At 48.4% G+C, this 15,936-nt stretch overlaps 2 protein-coding genes across 3 annotated transcripts in view; one reads left to right on the top strand and one right to left on the bottom strand.

The window, feature by feature from the left end:
- triobpb (TRIO and F-actin binding protein b) overlaps nt 1-15,936 on the top strand; it is an 88,330-nt gene that overhangs the window by 25,264 nt on the left and 47,130 nt on the right. For both annotated transcript variants that reach the window (XM_055663236.1, XM_055663237.1), the window contains one exon: nt 1,301-1,384. In XM_055663236.1, the coding sequence (XP_055519211.1) occupies nt 1,301-1,384 (84 nt within the window). The remainder of the gene's footprint in view (nt 1-1,300; nt 1,385-15,936) is intronic.
- On the bottom strand, nt 5,097-5,744 carry LOC129713880 (profilin-3-like). Its single transcript, XM_055663238.1, has one exon. It carries the CDS (start codon nt 5,581-5,583, stop codon nt 5,170-5,172), a length of 414 nt encoding a protein of 137 aa, XP_055519213.1. The 5' UTR covers nt 5,584-5,744; the 3' UTR covers nt 5,097-5,169.

Raw genomic sequence — 15,936 nt, 5'->3', positions numbered from 1 at the left:
TGGGAAGTCCAGGAGAGGGGATGTGCAAAGATGGGGAAGAGAGAGTCAGTCTCAGTCTACCCCACGACAGCAGGGGAAGGGGTTGTACAGTTTGATAGCCACAGGGACGATAGATCTCCTGTGGCGATGCAGGAGCAAAGATTAAGCCATTTAGCCCATCCAGTTCTGCTCCACATTTCGATAATGGCTGCTCTATTTCCCCCCGTCTCAAAACCCCATTCTCCTGCCTCGTCCCATCATTGAATATCGGTGGAGAATAAAGAGTTCAGAATATACATTGCAGCATTGTGGCATTAAGGTTCCAGCGGAAAAAGTTCAATGTCCGCAAATGGGGTGGGTTGGAAGATCAGGCTTGCACACCCTATCTTGTCGAGGTGAAGGGTTATAATGTGAGTACATATGTGCCAGTGTATCAACTAGGAGCAGAGGTTGGCCTCTCTGCCCCACCATTCTGTAGGATTAGTGCTGACCTCAATTCCACTTTCCATGGATGATCTTTCACCCCCCCCCCAATGCCTATCATAATTTTATAAGCAGAATTAGGCCATTTGGCCCATCAAGTCTACTCCTGGCTGACCTATCTTTCCCTCTCAAACCCATTCTCCTGCCTTCCCCTCGCAATCCTTGGCACCCGCACTAATCCACCAGATGGCTCAGTGTCTCAGGGCTTTGCGACCCGCTGCGACTATTGAGATCACGTAACTGGGGACCGGGCATCCTGATGAATTAATAGCTGACGTTTATCTCCAAACACAAGCACAATTAGCCGTGGACAGAAGCTGAAACATAAACGGGCATTTGTTTCTTCAAATCCTGAACACACGTGTTGGGTTCCATTTCATAGAAACATAGAAAATAGGTGCAGGAGGAGGCCATTCGGCCCTTTGAGCCAGCACCGCCATTCATCGTGATCATGGCTGATCGTCCCCTATCAATAACCCGTGCCTGCCTTCTCCCCATATCCCTCGACTCCACTAGCCCCTAGAGCTTTATCTAACTCTCTCTTAAATCCATCCAGTGACTTGGCCTCCACTGCCCTCTGTGGCAGGGAATTCCATAAATTCACAACTCTCTGGGTGAAAACGTTTTTTCTCGCCTCAGTCTTAAATGACCTCCCCTTTATTCTAAGACTGTGTGGCCCCTGGTTCTGGACTCGCCCAACATTGGGATTTTTTTTTCCTGCTTCTAGCTTGTCCAGTCCTTTTATAATTTTATATGTTTCTTTAAGATCCCCCTCATCCTTCTAAACTCCAGTGAATACAAACCTAGTCTTTTCAATCTTTCCTCATTTCCTTGACAGACTGACAGAGGATTCTCGAACAGACCCACTTTGAACTCTCCGAACAAGGAACTCTATTCACCGACACCCGACAAGCCCAGCAAGGTAAGGCCGCACTTGTATCTGTCGCTGGCTCGCGGCTGACAGTGGCGCGCTGGCATTTGTCGGCCTAGCTGCATGAGTCGATGGTGGGTTTCATGTCCTTCAGGTGTTTGCTGTCTGACGGTCTGTGTCTGTGTTTCTGTGGCGATGAAGGAATGTCGTGATACGTGCTCGAGCGCATAACCGGAGATTACCTTCATAAGACATCATTGTTCGAGGTTGCAGCCGTGGCATTGTGTCTGCAGTGTAACTCTGCAATGCTTCCAACACCAGACAGTTCTGAAAATTAATATTGTATAAAAACTTTGCAAGTAATGGCAGAAAACTCAAACGCAAGGATGTTGTACTAAAGGGCGGCACGGTGGTGCAGCAGTAGAGTTACGGCCTCACAGCGCCGGAGACCCAGGTTCGATCCTGACTACGGGTGCTGTCTCTACGTTCTCCCAATGACCGCGTGGATTTTCTCCGAGATCCATGGTTTCTTCCCACACTCCAAAGACGTACAGATTTGCAGGTTCATTGGCTTGCTATAAGTGTAAATCGTCCCTAGTGTGTGTTAGTGTGCAAGGATCGCTGGTCGGTGCGGACTCGGTGGGTCGAAGGGCCTGTTTCCACAATGTATCTCAAAACTAAACAAACCTTGATAAGAATGGACAAGCTTTTCCCTTTGAGAATAGGGAAGATTCAAACAAGAGGACATGACTTCAGAATTAAGGGACAGAAGTTTAGGGGTAATATGAGGGGGAACTTCTTTACTCAGAGAGTGGTAGCGGTGTGGAATGAGCTTCCAGTGGAAGTGGTGGAGGCAGGTTCATTGGTATCACTTAAAAATAAATTGGATAGGCATATGGATGAGAAGGGAATGGAGGGTTATGGATGAGTGAGGCAGGTGGGACTAAGGGGGTAGTTGTTCGGCACGCTTGTAACTCACTGTTTTCGGTGCATTGTGACCCAGCTGGTAGCGCTGCCTTACAGCATCAGTGACCCGGCTGTCCTGTTCGTTCATGCAGAGTTTGCACGTTTTCTCTGTGACTGCACTTCTATGTGCCTACCTAAAAGTCTCTTAAATGCCACTCTCCAATCTGCCTCCATCTCCAACCCCGGCAATGCGTTCCGTGTCCCAACATCCTCTGTGTGTGGAAAATAGAGACTTCCCGATTAAACCTTTCCCCTCTCACCTTTTCGCTATGTCCATGAAAGTAAGCATGCAGGTACAGCAGGCATTGAAGAAAGCGAATGGCATGTTGGCCTATATATCAAGAGGAGTTGAGTATAGGAGCAAAGAGGTCCTTCTGCAGTTGTACAGAGCCCTAGTGAGCCCACACCTGGAGTATTGTGTGCAGTTTTTGTCCCCTAATTTGAGGAAGGACATTCTTGCTATTGAGGGAGTGCAGCGTAGGTTTACCAGGTTAATTCCCGGGATGGCGGGACTGTCATATGCTGAGAGAATGGAGCGGCTGGGCTTGTACACTCTGGAGTTTAGAGGATGAGAGGGTATCTTATTGAAACATATAAGATTATTAAGGGTTTGGACATATTGGAGGCAGGAAACATGTTCCCGATGTTGGGGGAGTCCAGAACCAGGGGCCACAGTTTAAGAATAAGGGATAAGCCATTTAGAACAGAGATGAGGAAACATCTGTTTTCTCATAGAAAGTTGTGAGTCTGTGGAATTCTCTGCCTCCGAGGGCGGTGGAGGCGGGTTCTCTGGATGCTTTAAAGAGAGCTAGATATGTCTCTGAAAGATATCGGAGTCAGGGGATATGGGGAGAAGGCAGGAACGGGATACTGATTATGGATGATCAGCCATTGAATGGCGGTGCTGGCTTGATGGAGCGAATGGCCTACTCCTGCACCAATTGTCTAATGTCCTCTGATGTTGGATATTTCCACCCTGGGAGAAAGATTCTGTCTGTTATATTTTGTTACATTCGGCTGTTGTTTGTTGCCATTTTCTCATATTTGGTGTTATGGGCATAACCTGAGACGTCGGACACCCCATCCTTGTTTGTGTACACACCTCACATAGATCCGCTGTTTGACTTCTCGCATTTTCAGACTAATTGGTTCCGGTTTAGCTCTGCCCATGCTCTGCGTGTCGTGATGTTCTATACAATGGACAATAGGTGCAGGAGTAGGCCATTCGGCCCTTCGAGCCTGCACCGCCATTCAATGTGATCATGGCTGATCATCCCCAATCAGTAGCCCGTTCCTGCTGTATCCTCATATCATAGAAACATAGAAATTAGGTGCAGGAGTAGGCCATTCGGCCCTTCGAGCCTGCACCGCCATTCAATATGATCATGGCTGATCATCCAACTCAGTATCCCGTACCTGCCTTCTCTCCATACCCCCTGATCCCCTTAGCCACAAGGACCACATCTAACTCCCTCTTAAATATAGCCAATGAACTGGCCTCAACTACCCTCTGTGGCAGAGAGTTCCAGAGATTCACCACTCTCTGTGTGAAAAAAGTGTATCTCCTGACTCCGCTATCTTTAAGAGCCCTATCTAGCTCTCTCTTGAAAGCATCCAGAGAACCTGCCTCCACCGCCCTCTGAGGCAGAGAATTCCACCCCTCCCAGGCCGGTCTCCCCCACATCATGTCAACATCCTGTGAGATATGGTGGGTCAGAGGAGATGCGGAGAAGGTCGTTCTGCTGGCCGGACAAGGTACAAACTGGGGTCATTGTCTCGGGATGGACACAAGATGCTGGAGTAACTCAGTGGGGCAGGCAGCATCACTGGAGGGAAGGAATTGAGTGATCTCAGGATGTGGAGCAGCCATTTGGAAGAGGAGTAAGGAGACTTTTCTTCATTCCATACGCCAGGCAGCTGTGCACCTTCAGTTAATGTGTACTGAGCCAAGACGATGACTGGTCTGAAACCTTTGGACATGAAGCCAATCAAAGGATACGATGGGAATAAATGTGTTAAAGTAAAAGTTCACATTATTGAGTCGACAAGCAAAAGACAGATGGCCTTTTTGATCTTAATTTAAGTTTAGTTTGAGGTTATAGATACAGCATGGAAATAGGCCCAACTACCACGCCAACCATTAGTTCTTAACAGTTCAGTTATTTCGCTTTCGTATCCGCTCCTTACACAATCGGGCCAATTATTTGACCTACTGGCCCGAGGAAACCCACCTGGCCACAGGTAGAACATGCAAACTCCACACAGAAAGTCTCTAGAATTTAGAAGATTGAGAGGGGATCTTATAGAAACTTACAAAATTCTTAAGGGGTTGGACAGGCTAGATGCAGGAAGATTGTTCCCGATGTTGGGGAAGTCCAGGACAAGGGGTCACAGTTTAAGGATAAAGGGGAAATCCTTTAAAACCGAGATGAGAAGAACTTTTTTCACGCAGAGAGTGGTGAATCTCTGGCTGCCACAGAGGGTAATTGAGGCAGTTCATTGGCTATATTTAATAGATGTGGCCCTTGTGGCTAAGGGGATCAGGGGGGTATGGAGAAAGGCCACTGAGTTGGATGATCAGCCATGATCATATTGAATGGCGGTGCAGGCTCGAAGGGCCGAATGGCCTACTCCTGCACTAATTTCATGTTTCTATGTTTCTATGAAAGCACCCGAGGTCGGGATCGAACCATTCGTGAGGCAACATCTCCACCCGCTGCCATCATTCCCACAGACCTTTGCACTGGTAACCTCTATCACCATAAATATGCCAGACATTTCCAAAACAAACATTTGAGAACCAGTGGGTAGTTAACAATTTATTGTTAATCTGGGTTTGTAAAAATGGGTTCAAAATCCCTCCCCTGCCATTAAAACCCCTTCTGCTTCAGATAGCTGGCCATCTCATGGACCTTCTTGTTGAGGACTCCACCGTGGACTCCTCTTTTGCCCATTACAAACACCATGGTCTTGATGGTTTTGCCGATGCAGATGCTCTTGCATTGCCCGCCTTTCATCCGGACGTCCATCACCTCGTCGTTGTTGACCAGCAGGTTGTCCCTGATGACGGAGCATTTCTTCCCTCCGATGGTGATGCCCGTCTGCAAGAAGGTCTTGCGATCCTGTCCCATTAATGTGCTGACCTCTTGAGGGGAGATGGCGGCCAGTATACCACCGGGCTTGGACGCCCACACTGCCTTGTTGTTGACGTGGCCCACGATGGCAACGTCTTCCACGTTCTTATCCTTCAGGATACTGTTGATGTAGTTCTTCCAGTCCGACATCTTCTCCTCGATTTCAAGAGTGGCTTCAAGAACAAACTGGCCTCGGGACTGTCTCACCAGCTTGTGTGAGGAAAGTGGACAGATGCCAGCAGAAAATCACCAGGCCATTGTGAGATCAGAGTGACATCACTCCATTATGATCAGTCATCTCACCTGTTGTTCTGACCGTTTGCTTTTCTTCGTATAAAGTGTCGTACCTGAAACCGTTGCCAATTCATTCCGATCGTCGGGTAACTTGTTGGCAGTTAGAATCCACATTGCACCCCTCCCCTCCCCTCCCCTCCTGGGTAAGGGAGAAATCTCTCATCTCTCTCTCCCCCTCTCTCAATAGACAATAGGTGCAGGAGTAGGTCTTCATCTTAGGAGCGTGAATGAGATTCATTTCTAGCCTGTGAAGAGATCAGAATCCTCCATTGTTTGGCCAGTTCTTCAGGGAGATCTTCATGTGAAGATGCTGCCTGACGCACTGAGTTACTCCAGCACTTTGTCTATTCATCTTCTCCAGAGATGTTGACTGACCCGCTGAGTTACAATAGACAATAGGTGCAGGAGTCGGCCATTCGGCCCTTCGAGCCAGCACCGCCATTCAATGTGATCATGGCTGATCATCCCCAATCAGTACCCCATTCCTGCCTTCTCCCCATATCCCCTGACTCCGCTTTTTTAAGAGCCCTACCTAGCTCTCTCTTGAAAGCATCCAGAGAACCGGCCTCCACTGTCCACTGAGGCAGAGAATTCCACAGACTCACCACTCTCTGTGAGACAAAGTGATTCCTCGTCTCCGTTCTAAATGGCTTACTCCTTATTGTTAAACTGTGTGTGGCCCCTGGTTCTGGACTCCCCCAACATCGGGAAGATGTTTCCTGCCTCTAGCGTGTCCAACCCCTTAACAATCTTAGATGTTTCAATGAGATACCCTCTCATCCTTCTAAACTCTAGAGTGTACAAGCCCAGCTGCTCCATTCTCTCAGCATATGACAGTCCCGCCATCCTGGGAGTTAACCGTGTAAATTCCACAGACTCACAACTCGCCCTCTCTCCCCCTCCCTCACGATTACTGTGTTCATCGCAAAAGGATTTGAGTATAAGAGCAGGGAGGTTCTACTGCAGTTGTACAGGGTCTTGGTGAGACCACACCTGGAGTATTGCGTACAGTTTTGGTCTCCTAATCTGAGGAAAGACATTTTTGCCATAGAGGGAGTACAGAGAAGGTTCACCAGACTGATTCCTGGGATGTCAGGACTTTCATATGAAGAAAGACTGGATAGACTCGGCTTGTACTCGCTAGAATTTAGAAGATTGAGGGGGGATCTTATAGAAACTTACAAAATTCTTAAGGGGTTGGACAAGCTAGATGCAGGAAGATTATTCCCGATGTTGGGGAAGTCCAGAACAAGGGGTCACAGTTTCAGGATAAGAGGGAAGTATTTTAGGACTGAGATGAGAAAATCATTTTTTACACAGAGAGTGGTGAATCTGTGGAATTCTCTGCCACAGAAGGTAGTTGAGGCCACAGTTCATTGGCTATATTTAAGAGGGAGTTAGATGTGGCCCTTGTGGCTAAAGGGTATGGGAGAGAAGGCAGGGATGGGATACTGAGTTGGATGATCAGCCATGATCATATTGAATGGCGGTGCAGGCTCGAAGGGCCGAATGGCCTACTCCTGCACCTATTTTCTATGTTTCTATCTGGGGAAGTGCAAGCACGAGTGAGTTGTTGGTTGTCTCCTTGTGACCCGCTGCCTGAGAGAGTACAGCATGGCCACAGGACCTGGCACCTTGCTGGTTCAGGCTGTTTCATGCGCCTGGCAGTTTCACCTCACATTTCCTCCTTCCTCATGCACCCATCCAGCTTCCCCTTCGCTATTCGCCTCAACTCCTCGCGGTAGTTCTGCATTCTCACCCCTCCTTCTGCTACTCACTGGGGAGATGCAGCTGCTCGATCGAGGGCAGCGGAATCGGAACAGACACAAACCCGGGGCAAAAATGAAAGGCAGTCACAGGGAGACGGGAAAAGTTGAAAATGCTTACCTGCGGAGAGAAAAAAAATTATTGTTTCGGGTTTACGATTCTTCGTCAAGAACTGGGAAACTTTAGAGAGAGAGGAGGGTTTTGAGGCGCAGGGCACTGAACATAAGGAGGGTGGTCTGTGATAGTTTAGAAGGCAGGAGAATTTAATGGGCAAAGGGGTAATAGTGGAAGGGGAAAGGCAAAACATGCCGGCAGTGAATGCTGTACTGACACTACTCAGTCTGCAGATGCTTGAAATCTGAAAGAGAAAGAGAAAATGCTGAAAGTAGTCGGCATGTTATATACTTGCAATATAGACCATCATATACATAATATATCATATACATATAATCGCAACATAGACCATCATATACCAGCAACATATACCATCATATACAAGCAACATATACAACATATACCATCATATAATCGCAATATAGACCATCATATACAAGCAACATATACCATCATATACAAGCAACATAGACCATCATATACTAGCAACATATACCATCATATACCACCTCCAACATATACTAGCAACATATATCACCATATACCACCTCTAACATATACTAGCAACATACATCACCATCATATAATCGCATATACCACCTCTAACATATACTAGCAACATATATCACCATATACCACCTCTAACATATACTAGCAACATACATCACCATATACCACCTCTAACATATACTAGCAACATATACCACCATATACCACCTCCAAACATATACTAGCAACATATATCACCATATACCACCTCTAACATATACTAGCAACAACATATACCACCACATATACTGCACATATACTATCTAACACCATCTCCCACGGGCAGCTCAATCCTTCGAGTGCCTTTCTAGTTGAACTGTCTCCACTGACCAGATCTGAACTGCGACTGTGACCCCAGACTGCCCTCTTCCTCGTCTTCAGACCCAAAGGCACTGTGCTTTAATGTAGGAATCACCTTGGTTTTGCCTGTTTCCTTTCTCGGGGGAATGTCTCTAACACGGATCGGACAGGTGTGGAGGGATATGGACCAAGCGCAGGCGGGTGGGACTCGTGCAGCTGGGCGACGTTGGCCGGTGTGGGCAAGTTGGGCCGAAGGGCCTGTTTCCACACTGTATCACTCTCTGACATGGTTTGTCCAGTGACCTTTCTCCCAGGAATAACGAGGTGGCACAGAGCCGTGGGCTCTCCATGCTGGCGGACGTTGTAGTATTTAGACAATAGGTGCAGGAGTAGGCCATTCGCCCCTTCGAGCCAGCACCACCATTCAATGTGATCATGGCTGATCATCCCCAATCAGTACCCCGTTCCTGCCTTCACCCCATATCCCCTGACTCAGCTATCTGTAAGAGCCCTATCTAGCTCTGTCTTGAAAGTATCCAGAGAGGCCCATTCCTTTAGGCAGTGGAATGTTAAACATGCCAGGGTACTTCTGGAGATTCCACAAGGCCGAGTCAGGCTGAGGGCTGATGATTCATAAAGATATTTCTTGAGTGGGACATGTTGCACAAGCAAGCCGACTGCATCAGGAGTGTCTGGTAATATAGACACAAAATGCTGGAGCAACTCGGCGGGACAGGCAGCATCTCTGGAGAGAAGGAATGGTTGACGTTTCGGGTCGAGACCCTTCTTCAGACTGTTTTTTTGTGTGGTGGTCTGGGCTGCGTCCACAATTCTCTGCAATTCTATACTGATAGTGACGAGGAGGGAGTTATTACCTTGGTATTTATAGGGACGCACTGCCAACACTGGCAGGAATTGACAACAGGTTGCTTGAACACCTTCCAAATTCTCCACAGTCTGCTCAAACCTGCGGGGAGGGGACTCTTTCCCCACAGTGTTTAAGAGGGAACTGCAGATGCTGGAGAATCGAAGGTTACACAAAAAAGCTGGAGAAACTCAGCGGGTGCAGCAGCATCTATGGAGCGAAGGAAATAGGCAACGTTTCGGGCCGAAACGTTGCCTATTTCCTTCGCTCCATAGATGCTGCTGCACCCGCTGAGTTTCTCCAGCTTTTTTGTGTAACCTCTTTCCCCACAGAGTTTGGCTGCTGTAGGACCTTGCTTCATGGCTGCCTCAAAGCTGACACCGCTGGTGATCCTCTGTTACTGCAGGCTTCGGTGTAGCTATTTCTGATCACTCGGAATAGGCACAGTTTGGGCAGGAGATCAGGGCACGGAAACAGGCTCTTCGGCCCATCCATGCCAACCAACATTCTATCCAAGCTCATCACTTTAGGCTGTGTTTGGCTGTTTTTAGGCAACTGTAACAGGGAAGATGTAAATCAAGGACCCAAGCAGTCGTTCCAGGTGCGACAGAGGTTCACCTGCACCTCCTCCAACCTCATCTATTGCATCCGCTGCTCTAGATGTCAGCTGATCTACATCGGTGAGACCAAGCGTAGGCGTGACAATCGCTTCGCCAAACACCTCCGCTCGGTCCACATTAACCAACCTGATCTCCCGGTGGCTCAGCACTTCAACACCCCCTCCCATTCCCAATCCGACCTTTCTGTCCTGGGCCTCCTCCATGGCCAGAGTGAGCACCACCGGAAATTGGAGGAGCAGCCCCTCATATTCCGCTTGGGCAGTCTGCACCCTAGCGGCATGAACATTGACTTCTCCAATTTCCGGTAGCCCTTGCTGTCTCCTCCCCTTCTCAGCTCTCCATCAGCCATCTGGCTCCTCCTCATCCTTTCTTCTTCCCCCCCCCCCCCCCCCCCCCCCAAGTCTGAAGAAGGGTTTCAGCCCGAAATGTTGCCTATTTCCTTCGCTCCATAGATGCTGCCACACCCACTGAGTTTCTCCAGCATATTTGTCTACCTTCGATTTTCCAGCATCTGCAGTTCCTTCTTGCTTGCTCATCTTTGGTGACCCTCGGACTATCTTTGATCGGACTTTGCTGGCTTTACCTTGCACTAAATGTGATTCCCTTATCATGCATCCATACACTGTAAATTGCAATTGAGACCTTTGAACAATCATTAATTGGACTTTATCTTGCGCTAGAAATTCTTCCCTTCATCCAGTATCTGTACACTCTGGAATGCCTGATTGTAATCATGTGTAGTCTTTCCACTGACTCAATAGCACGCAACAAAAAAGCTTTTCGCTGTAACTTGGTACACGTGACACTATTAATAAACTAAACTGACTCTCATCCTGGGAGCAGACACAAAAAGCTGGAGTAACTCAGCGGGTCAGGCAGCATCTCTGGAGAAAAGAACTAGGTGGCGTTTTGGGTAGAGACTCTTTAGTTTAGTTTAGAGATACAGCGCGGAAACAGGCCCTTTGGCCCACCGTGTCCGTGCCGACCAGCGATCCCCCGCACACTAACACTATCCTACACCCACTAGGGACAATTTTTACATTCACCAAGCCAATTAACCTACACCCCTGTATGTCTTTGGAGTGTGGGAGGAAACCGAAGATCTTGGGGGAAAACCCACGGAGAGAACGTACAAACGGTGTATAGACAAGCACCCGTAGTCGGGATCGAACCTGGGTCTCCGGCACTGCATTCACTGTAAGGCAGCGACTCTACCGCTGCGCCACCGTGACCGCCTAAAGGGAGACCCCGTGATTCCTACTAATCCTGAGGGAGTTGGATGACTGTAGGTGAGGGGTTGGCAACCTACGGCCCCCAGGCCGAATGTGGCCCGTAACCCAAAATCATACGGCCCTCAGACGGATTTTTATTTCTCGTAATTATCCAGCCCGCCGAGCGCCCTGAGCACGGCCGAACTCTGGCTGTACCGCGTCCTGGCACAGCCGCGCACCTTCTGCGAACACGTTTAAAAAAGAACTGCAGAACTCTCAGCCTCACGGCCACAGCAGCTGAGGTTAATGTGCGGTGCTATATATTGATTGGTTTGGCATTCGATATGGGAGAGAGAAAGGGGGGGGGTGTGGGTTACATGGCAGAGCTAAGGTTTCACACTTAATGGGGAAACCCCTCCGGAGATTCCAGTTGAGGTAATCGGCTGCAGATATCGACCACGGCAGATTCCCGGCATCATCGCCGGAGATGGATCCAAGTGGCAAAACTTTTTCACCCAGAGAGTTGTGAATCTGTGGAATTCTCTGCCTCAGAAGGCAGTGGAGGCCAATTCTCTGGACACTTTCAAGATAGGGCTCTTAAAGATAGCGGAGTCAGGTGATATGGGGAGAAGGCAGGAAAGGGGTACTGATTGTGGATGATCAGCCATGATCACAATGAATGGTGGTGCTGGCTCGAAGGGCTGAATGGCCTACTCCTGTCTATTGTCGTTCCATATCGCACATTGTTTACGTACGTTGTGGGCTGACGTACTCGGATCCAAGTATAGAAACGTTGACGGGCCCTGTGGAAACATGCTTATCTCCTCCTGGACACTTGGACAGAAAGTGCTGGAAAATCTTTGGGTATTGTTTCAGTGGCTTCCTTTACTTTGCTGTCAGAAGGGCAAGAGGAGCAAAGGCCCCTCCTGTTGTGTGCGATCGCAGGCGAGGTGTTCCGCTAAGATCGGGCCTTCCTGTCTAATTGTTTCTCCTTTTCCTGCTCCCTGACACACCGCCTCTCCACTCACAACGTGGCACGTACTCAATCAGAACGGACATCTTGCATTCGGACAGAGCCTTTTGCTCGCTTTGTGCACACCGATGTTGGCACTGTGGCACAGCTGTTGCCTCACAGCTTCAGAGTTAATGAGTAACAGGAGCAGAATTAGGCCATTAGGCCCATTGAGTCCACACTACCATTCAATTATGGCTGATCTATCTTTCCCTCTCAACCCCATTCACCCGCCTTCTCCCCATAACCCCTGACACCCTGACTAATCAAGAACCTCCACTTTAAAAAATACCCATTGACTTGGCCTCCACAGCCGTCTGTGACAATGAATTCCACAGATTAACCACAATAGACAATAGACAATAGGTGCATGAGTAGGCCATTCGGCCCTTCGAGCCAGCACCGCCATTCAATGTGATCATGGCTGATCATCCCCAATCAGTACCCCATTCCTGCCTTCTCTCCATATCCCCTGACTCCGCTATTTTAGAGCCCTATCTAGCTCTCTCTTGAAAGCATCCAGAGAACCTGCCTCCACCGTCCTCTGAGGCAGAGAATTCCACAGACTCACCACTCCCTGTGAGATAAAGTGTCTCGTCGTCTCCGTTCTAAATGGCTTACTCCTTATTCTTAAACTGTGTGTGGCCCCTGGTTCCCCCAACATCGGAACATGTTTTCTGCTCTGACTAAAGAATTTCCTCCTCATCTCCTTTCTAAAGTACGTTCTTTTGTTCTAAGGCTGTGCCCTCTGGTCCCACCAGTAGCTTTGATGACTTGTTTCAGCCCTGACTTCAGTTTAGTTTAGATTTAGTTTGGTTTTGAGATACAGTGTGGAAACAGTTTTGCAGCACCTGCATTTTTTTTTTTTTTTTGTTCGATCGAACATACTTTGACAAACAAGGCCTCGTGTCGAGGCCTGAGACAGTGCCTGAGGATAATCACTCATAGCTGCGTATATCACTTTAGTCACTGTTGCAATGCTGTTGGCAGGAGCTTGCTGTGGGCAGAAAGTTCCTCCGTTCTTGCACTACAACAGTGCTGAAGTATACACGACCATAAGAGGAATAGATTGGGTAAATGCACAGTCTTTTGCCCAGAGTAGGGGAATCGAGACCCAGAGGATTGACACAAAATGCTGAAGTAACCCAGCGGGACAGCAGCATCTCTGGATAGTAGGAATGGATGATGTTTTGGGTCGAGACCCTTCTTCAGAGGACATAGTCCCGACTGTGCGCTCGCTGTGTGCTGCAGAGGTCCAACTGTCCATGTGTTCTGTGGTCCGAATCGGACCTAGCTACCACTGGCAGCCATATTGCTTCAGCGCTGTGACTCGGCAACTGACTTCACACTTTGAAACTTACACACACAGTATCTTTCCTACCATACATCCGAACTCGGTGTGCAGGACTACATTCCAACAAAACCTTCCGAATGTTTCCTACCCAGTAAGCCTTGGTACCGATACCATGTGTACTGATATGTTACTGTTTTTCTTCTCTCGTCTCTACCATACATTCGCGCTGACACGTCGCAGATATTCCCTCGCATTCTTGAGTGGCATAGTGTGATCATCACCCTCGTCATCATGAAGTGCAAGTTATCTTGGATCCTTTCGGAGACTGAGGCCAATAATGGGTATCTTTTCTGCTGACACACGACTTCGGACTGATGATTGACTCGCTACATCGCCGCGGGACAGTGCATAGTGCGGTAGAGTGTCGGCAAGCAATTGTCCCTCGTGGCTAAGAGGTTATCGATCTTCTACGTGGACCGACGTGATTGCCCTGTGATCACTGATGGTAATCGGACACCTGTTATCACCGCGCAACCCTCTCTTCTCATGGACCTGGCATGACAGCTTTGCAGGGCGGGCTCTCGATCCGGATCCTCGGGTGGCGTTTTCAGCGGTTGCATGGCAAGTTACTTGTCCAACTCGCTTGTGGGTTTCCAGTCCACCCGGTACTGATCTAGTCGTCTTCTCGGTCAGATCACGAGCAGTTCTCAGTAATGTCACTCATAAACACGTACCTAAGCCAACTCTTCACTTCTACGACGTGCACAGCAGTGCTGTTCCTGGTGTGGACTCTGGTTATACTAGAATAGTACGCTGAGCGGCGTACAACTCGGCGTAGACGTGCAGCGTATGTTTTTGGCCCTGTTTTGGCCACGTTCACCTGTGACAATAGACAATGACAATAGTGCAGGAGTAGGCCCATTCGGCCCTCACGCCAGCACCAACATTCAATGTGATCATGGCTGATCCCACATCAAGTACCCCGTTCCTCCTTCTCCCCATATCCCCTGACTCCGCTATTTTTAAGAGCCCTATCTAGCCCTCTCTTGAAAGCATCCATAGAACCGGCCTCCACCAACCGCCCTGTGAGGCAGAGATATTGACCACATGCGTGGGCTTCCTCCAGTTGCTCCGCTTTCCTCCCACGTCCCAAAGATGTGCAGGTTTGTAGGGGGTGGATGAGAAAGCGGGATAACGTAGAACTAGTGTGATCGATGGTCAACATGGACCGGTGGGGGCCGAAAGGGCCTGTCCACGCTTATCTCTAACACTTAGCCTGCGATATTTTGCCCCCTCCCCGCCCCGGCACGTGTGTACACGAACACCAAACATTCGTTGTGGTCGAAACTGTAATGGCACCACATACGCATCCGGCTGTGTCCACCATGTCAGCGTGCTAGACCTGTGCCTGTTCTCCCCGGTCATGCCAAACACTCTCTTACCCCCCCGCGGTGCAAACACGGTGAGCACTAACACTCTCATGTGGCTATGGGCTTGCAACTTCCATTCTAAACACATGATGTTTACATAGAATGCTTCATGTTTACCTCTGTGACTTCAGTAGCATCATGCCCATTAGGAGGGTGAACCGTACGGTGCTTAGCTCTCATTGATGCCTGGGGGTAAACTTCTTAGCGCGTATGAGAGTGTGGTGGCGGAGATGTGGCGACCTGTAGTACTGGCATCATGCTGAATGTGGTGAGGTGATGGAGTGGTGCTCACCGACCGTTCCTTTCCTCATTCGGATGATTACCATCTAATGTAAGGCTCATAGGTCACTGTCACCTGTGATCGAGAGGATGGAGGGTTGGTACAGAGTGGCAGGCAGTGGACTAGAGGGAACAAAATTTTGTTCGGCATGTGCCCCCTACGGTGCACTATGTAGGGGCCGAGATGGCCTTTGCCGTGACTGTAATTGTTATATTGGTTTACTATTTGTTGATAATTGTTTACAACCGGAGAACAGCATTCTACTATTCTCTCTAGCATATTCTTTGGCCTATGTGTCGCCTTAATAAAGGCCAAGGCTGTGCTAAAATCAGACAAACTTTCTACAGAGACGGTTTTTTTAACTCGTCTTAACAACTATTGTTATATTACAACTGGCTTGAAGTAATATCATATAATTATTTTAATACATCAGGACATTTTAAATTTTGCCAGACTGCTACAACAAACCTTTCTCTTACCCCTTCGTGAGAGTGCGGACATGCATACTGGAATGCTGCATATTAATTTATTTTCTCCAGAGTTCCCTTAAGATTTGGCACCATTTGAGATGATCTGTTTTATAGTTGTGTAGATTTTGTGGGCCCTGTCGGCCTACAGAGGGCTTACCTTAGATTTGTGTGAAATCGTCTGAATTGTTTTTAAATGAATAGAGGAAAGACCAAACTGTATTTCAGCAGTTAACGGTACACCACGTGAATTCTACCCCTCAACCCTGCTGAACCATGTTATTTTAATGATAAATGTTG

Source organism: Leucoraja erinacea, chromosome 37 (assembly GCF_028641065.1).
Source record: "Leucoraja erinacea ecotype New England chromosome 37, Leri_hhj_1, whole genome shotgun sequence".
In the NCBI taxonomy this organism is placed as follows: Eukaryota; Metazoa; Chordata; class Chondrichthyes; order Rajiformes; family Rajidae; genus Leucoraja; species Leucoraja erinaceus.
The sequence above is the reverse complement of the archived record's forward strand: the minus strand, read 5'-3'. Positions and strand labels throughout refer to the sequence as shown.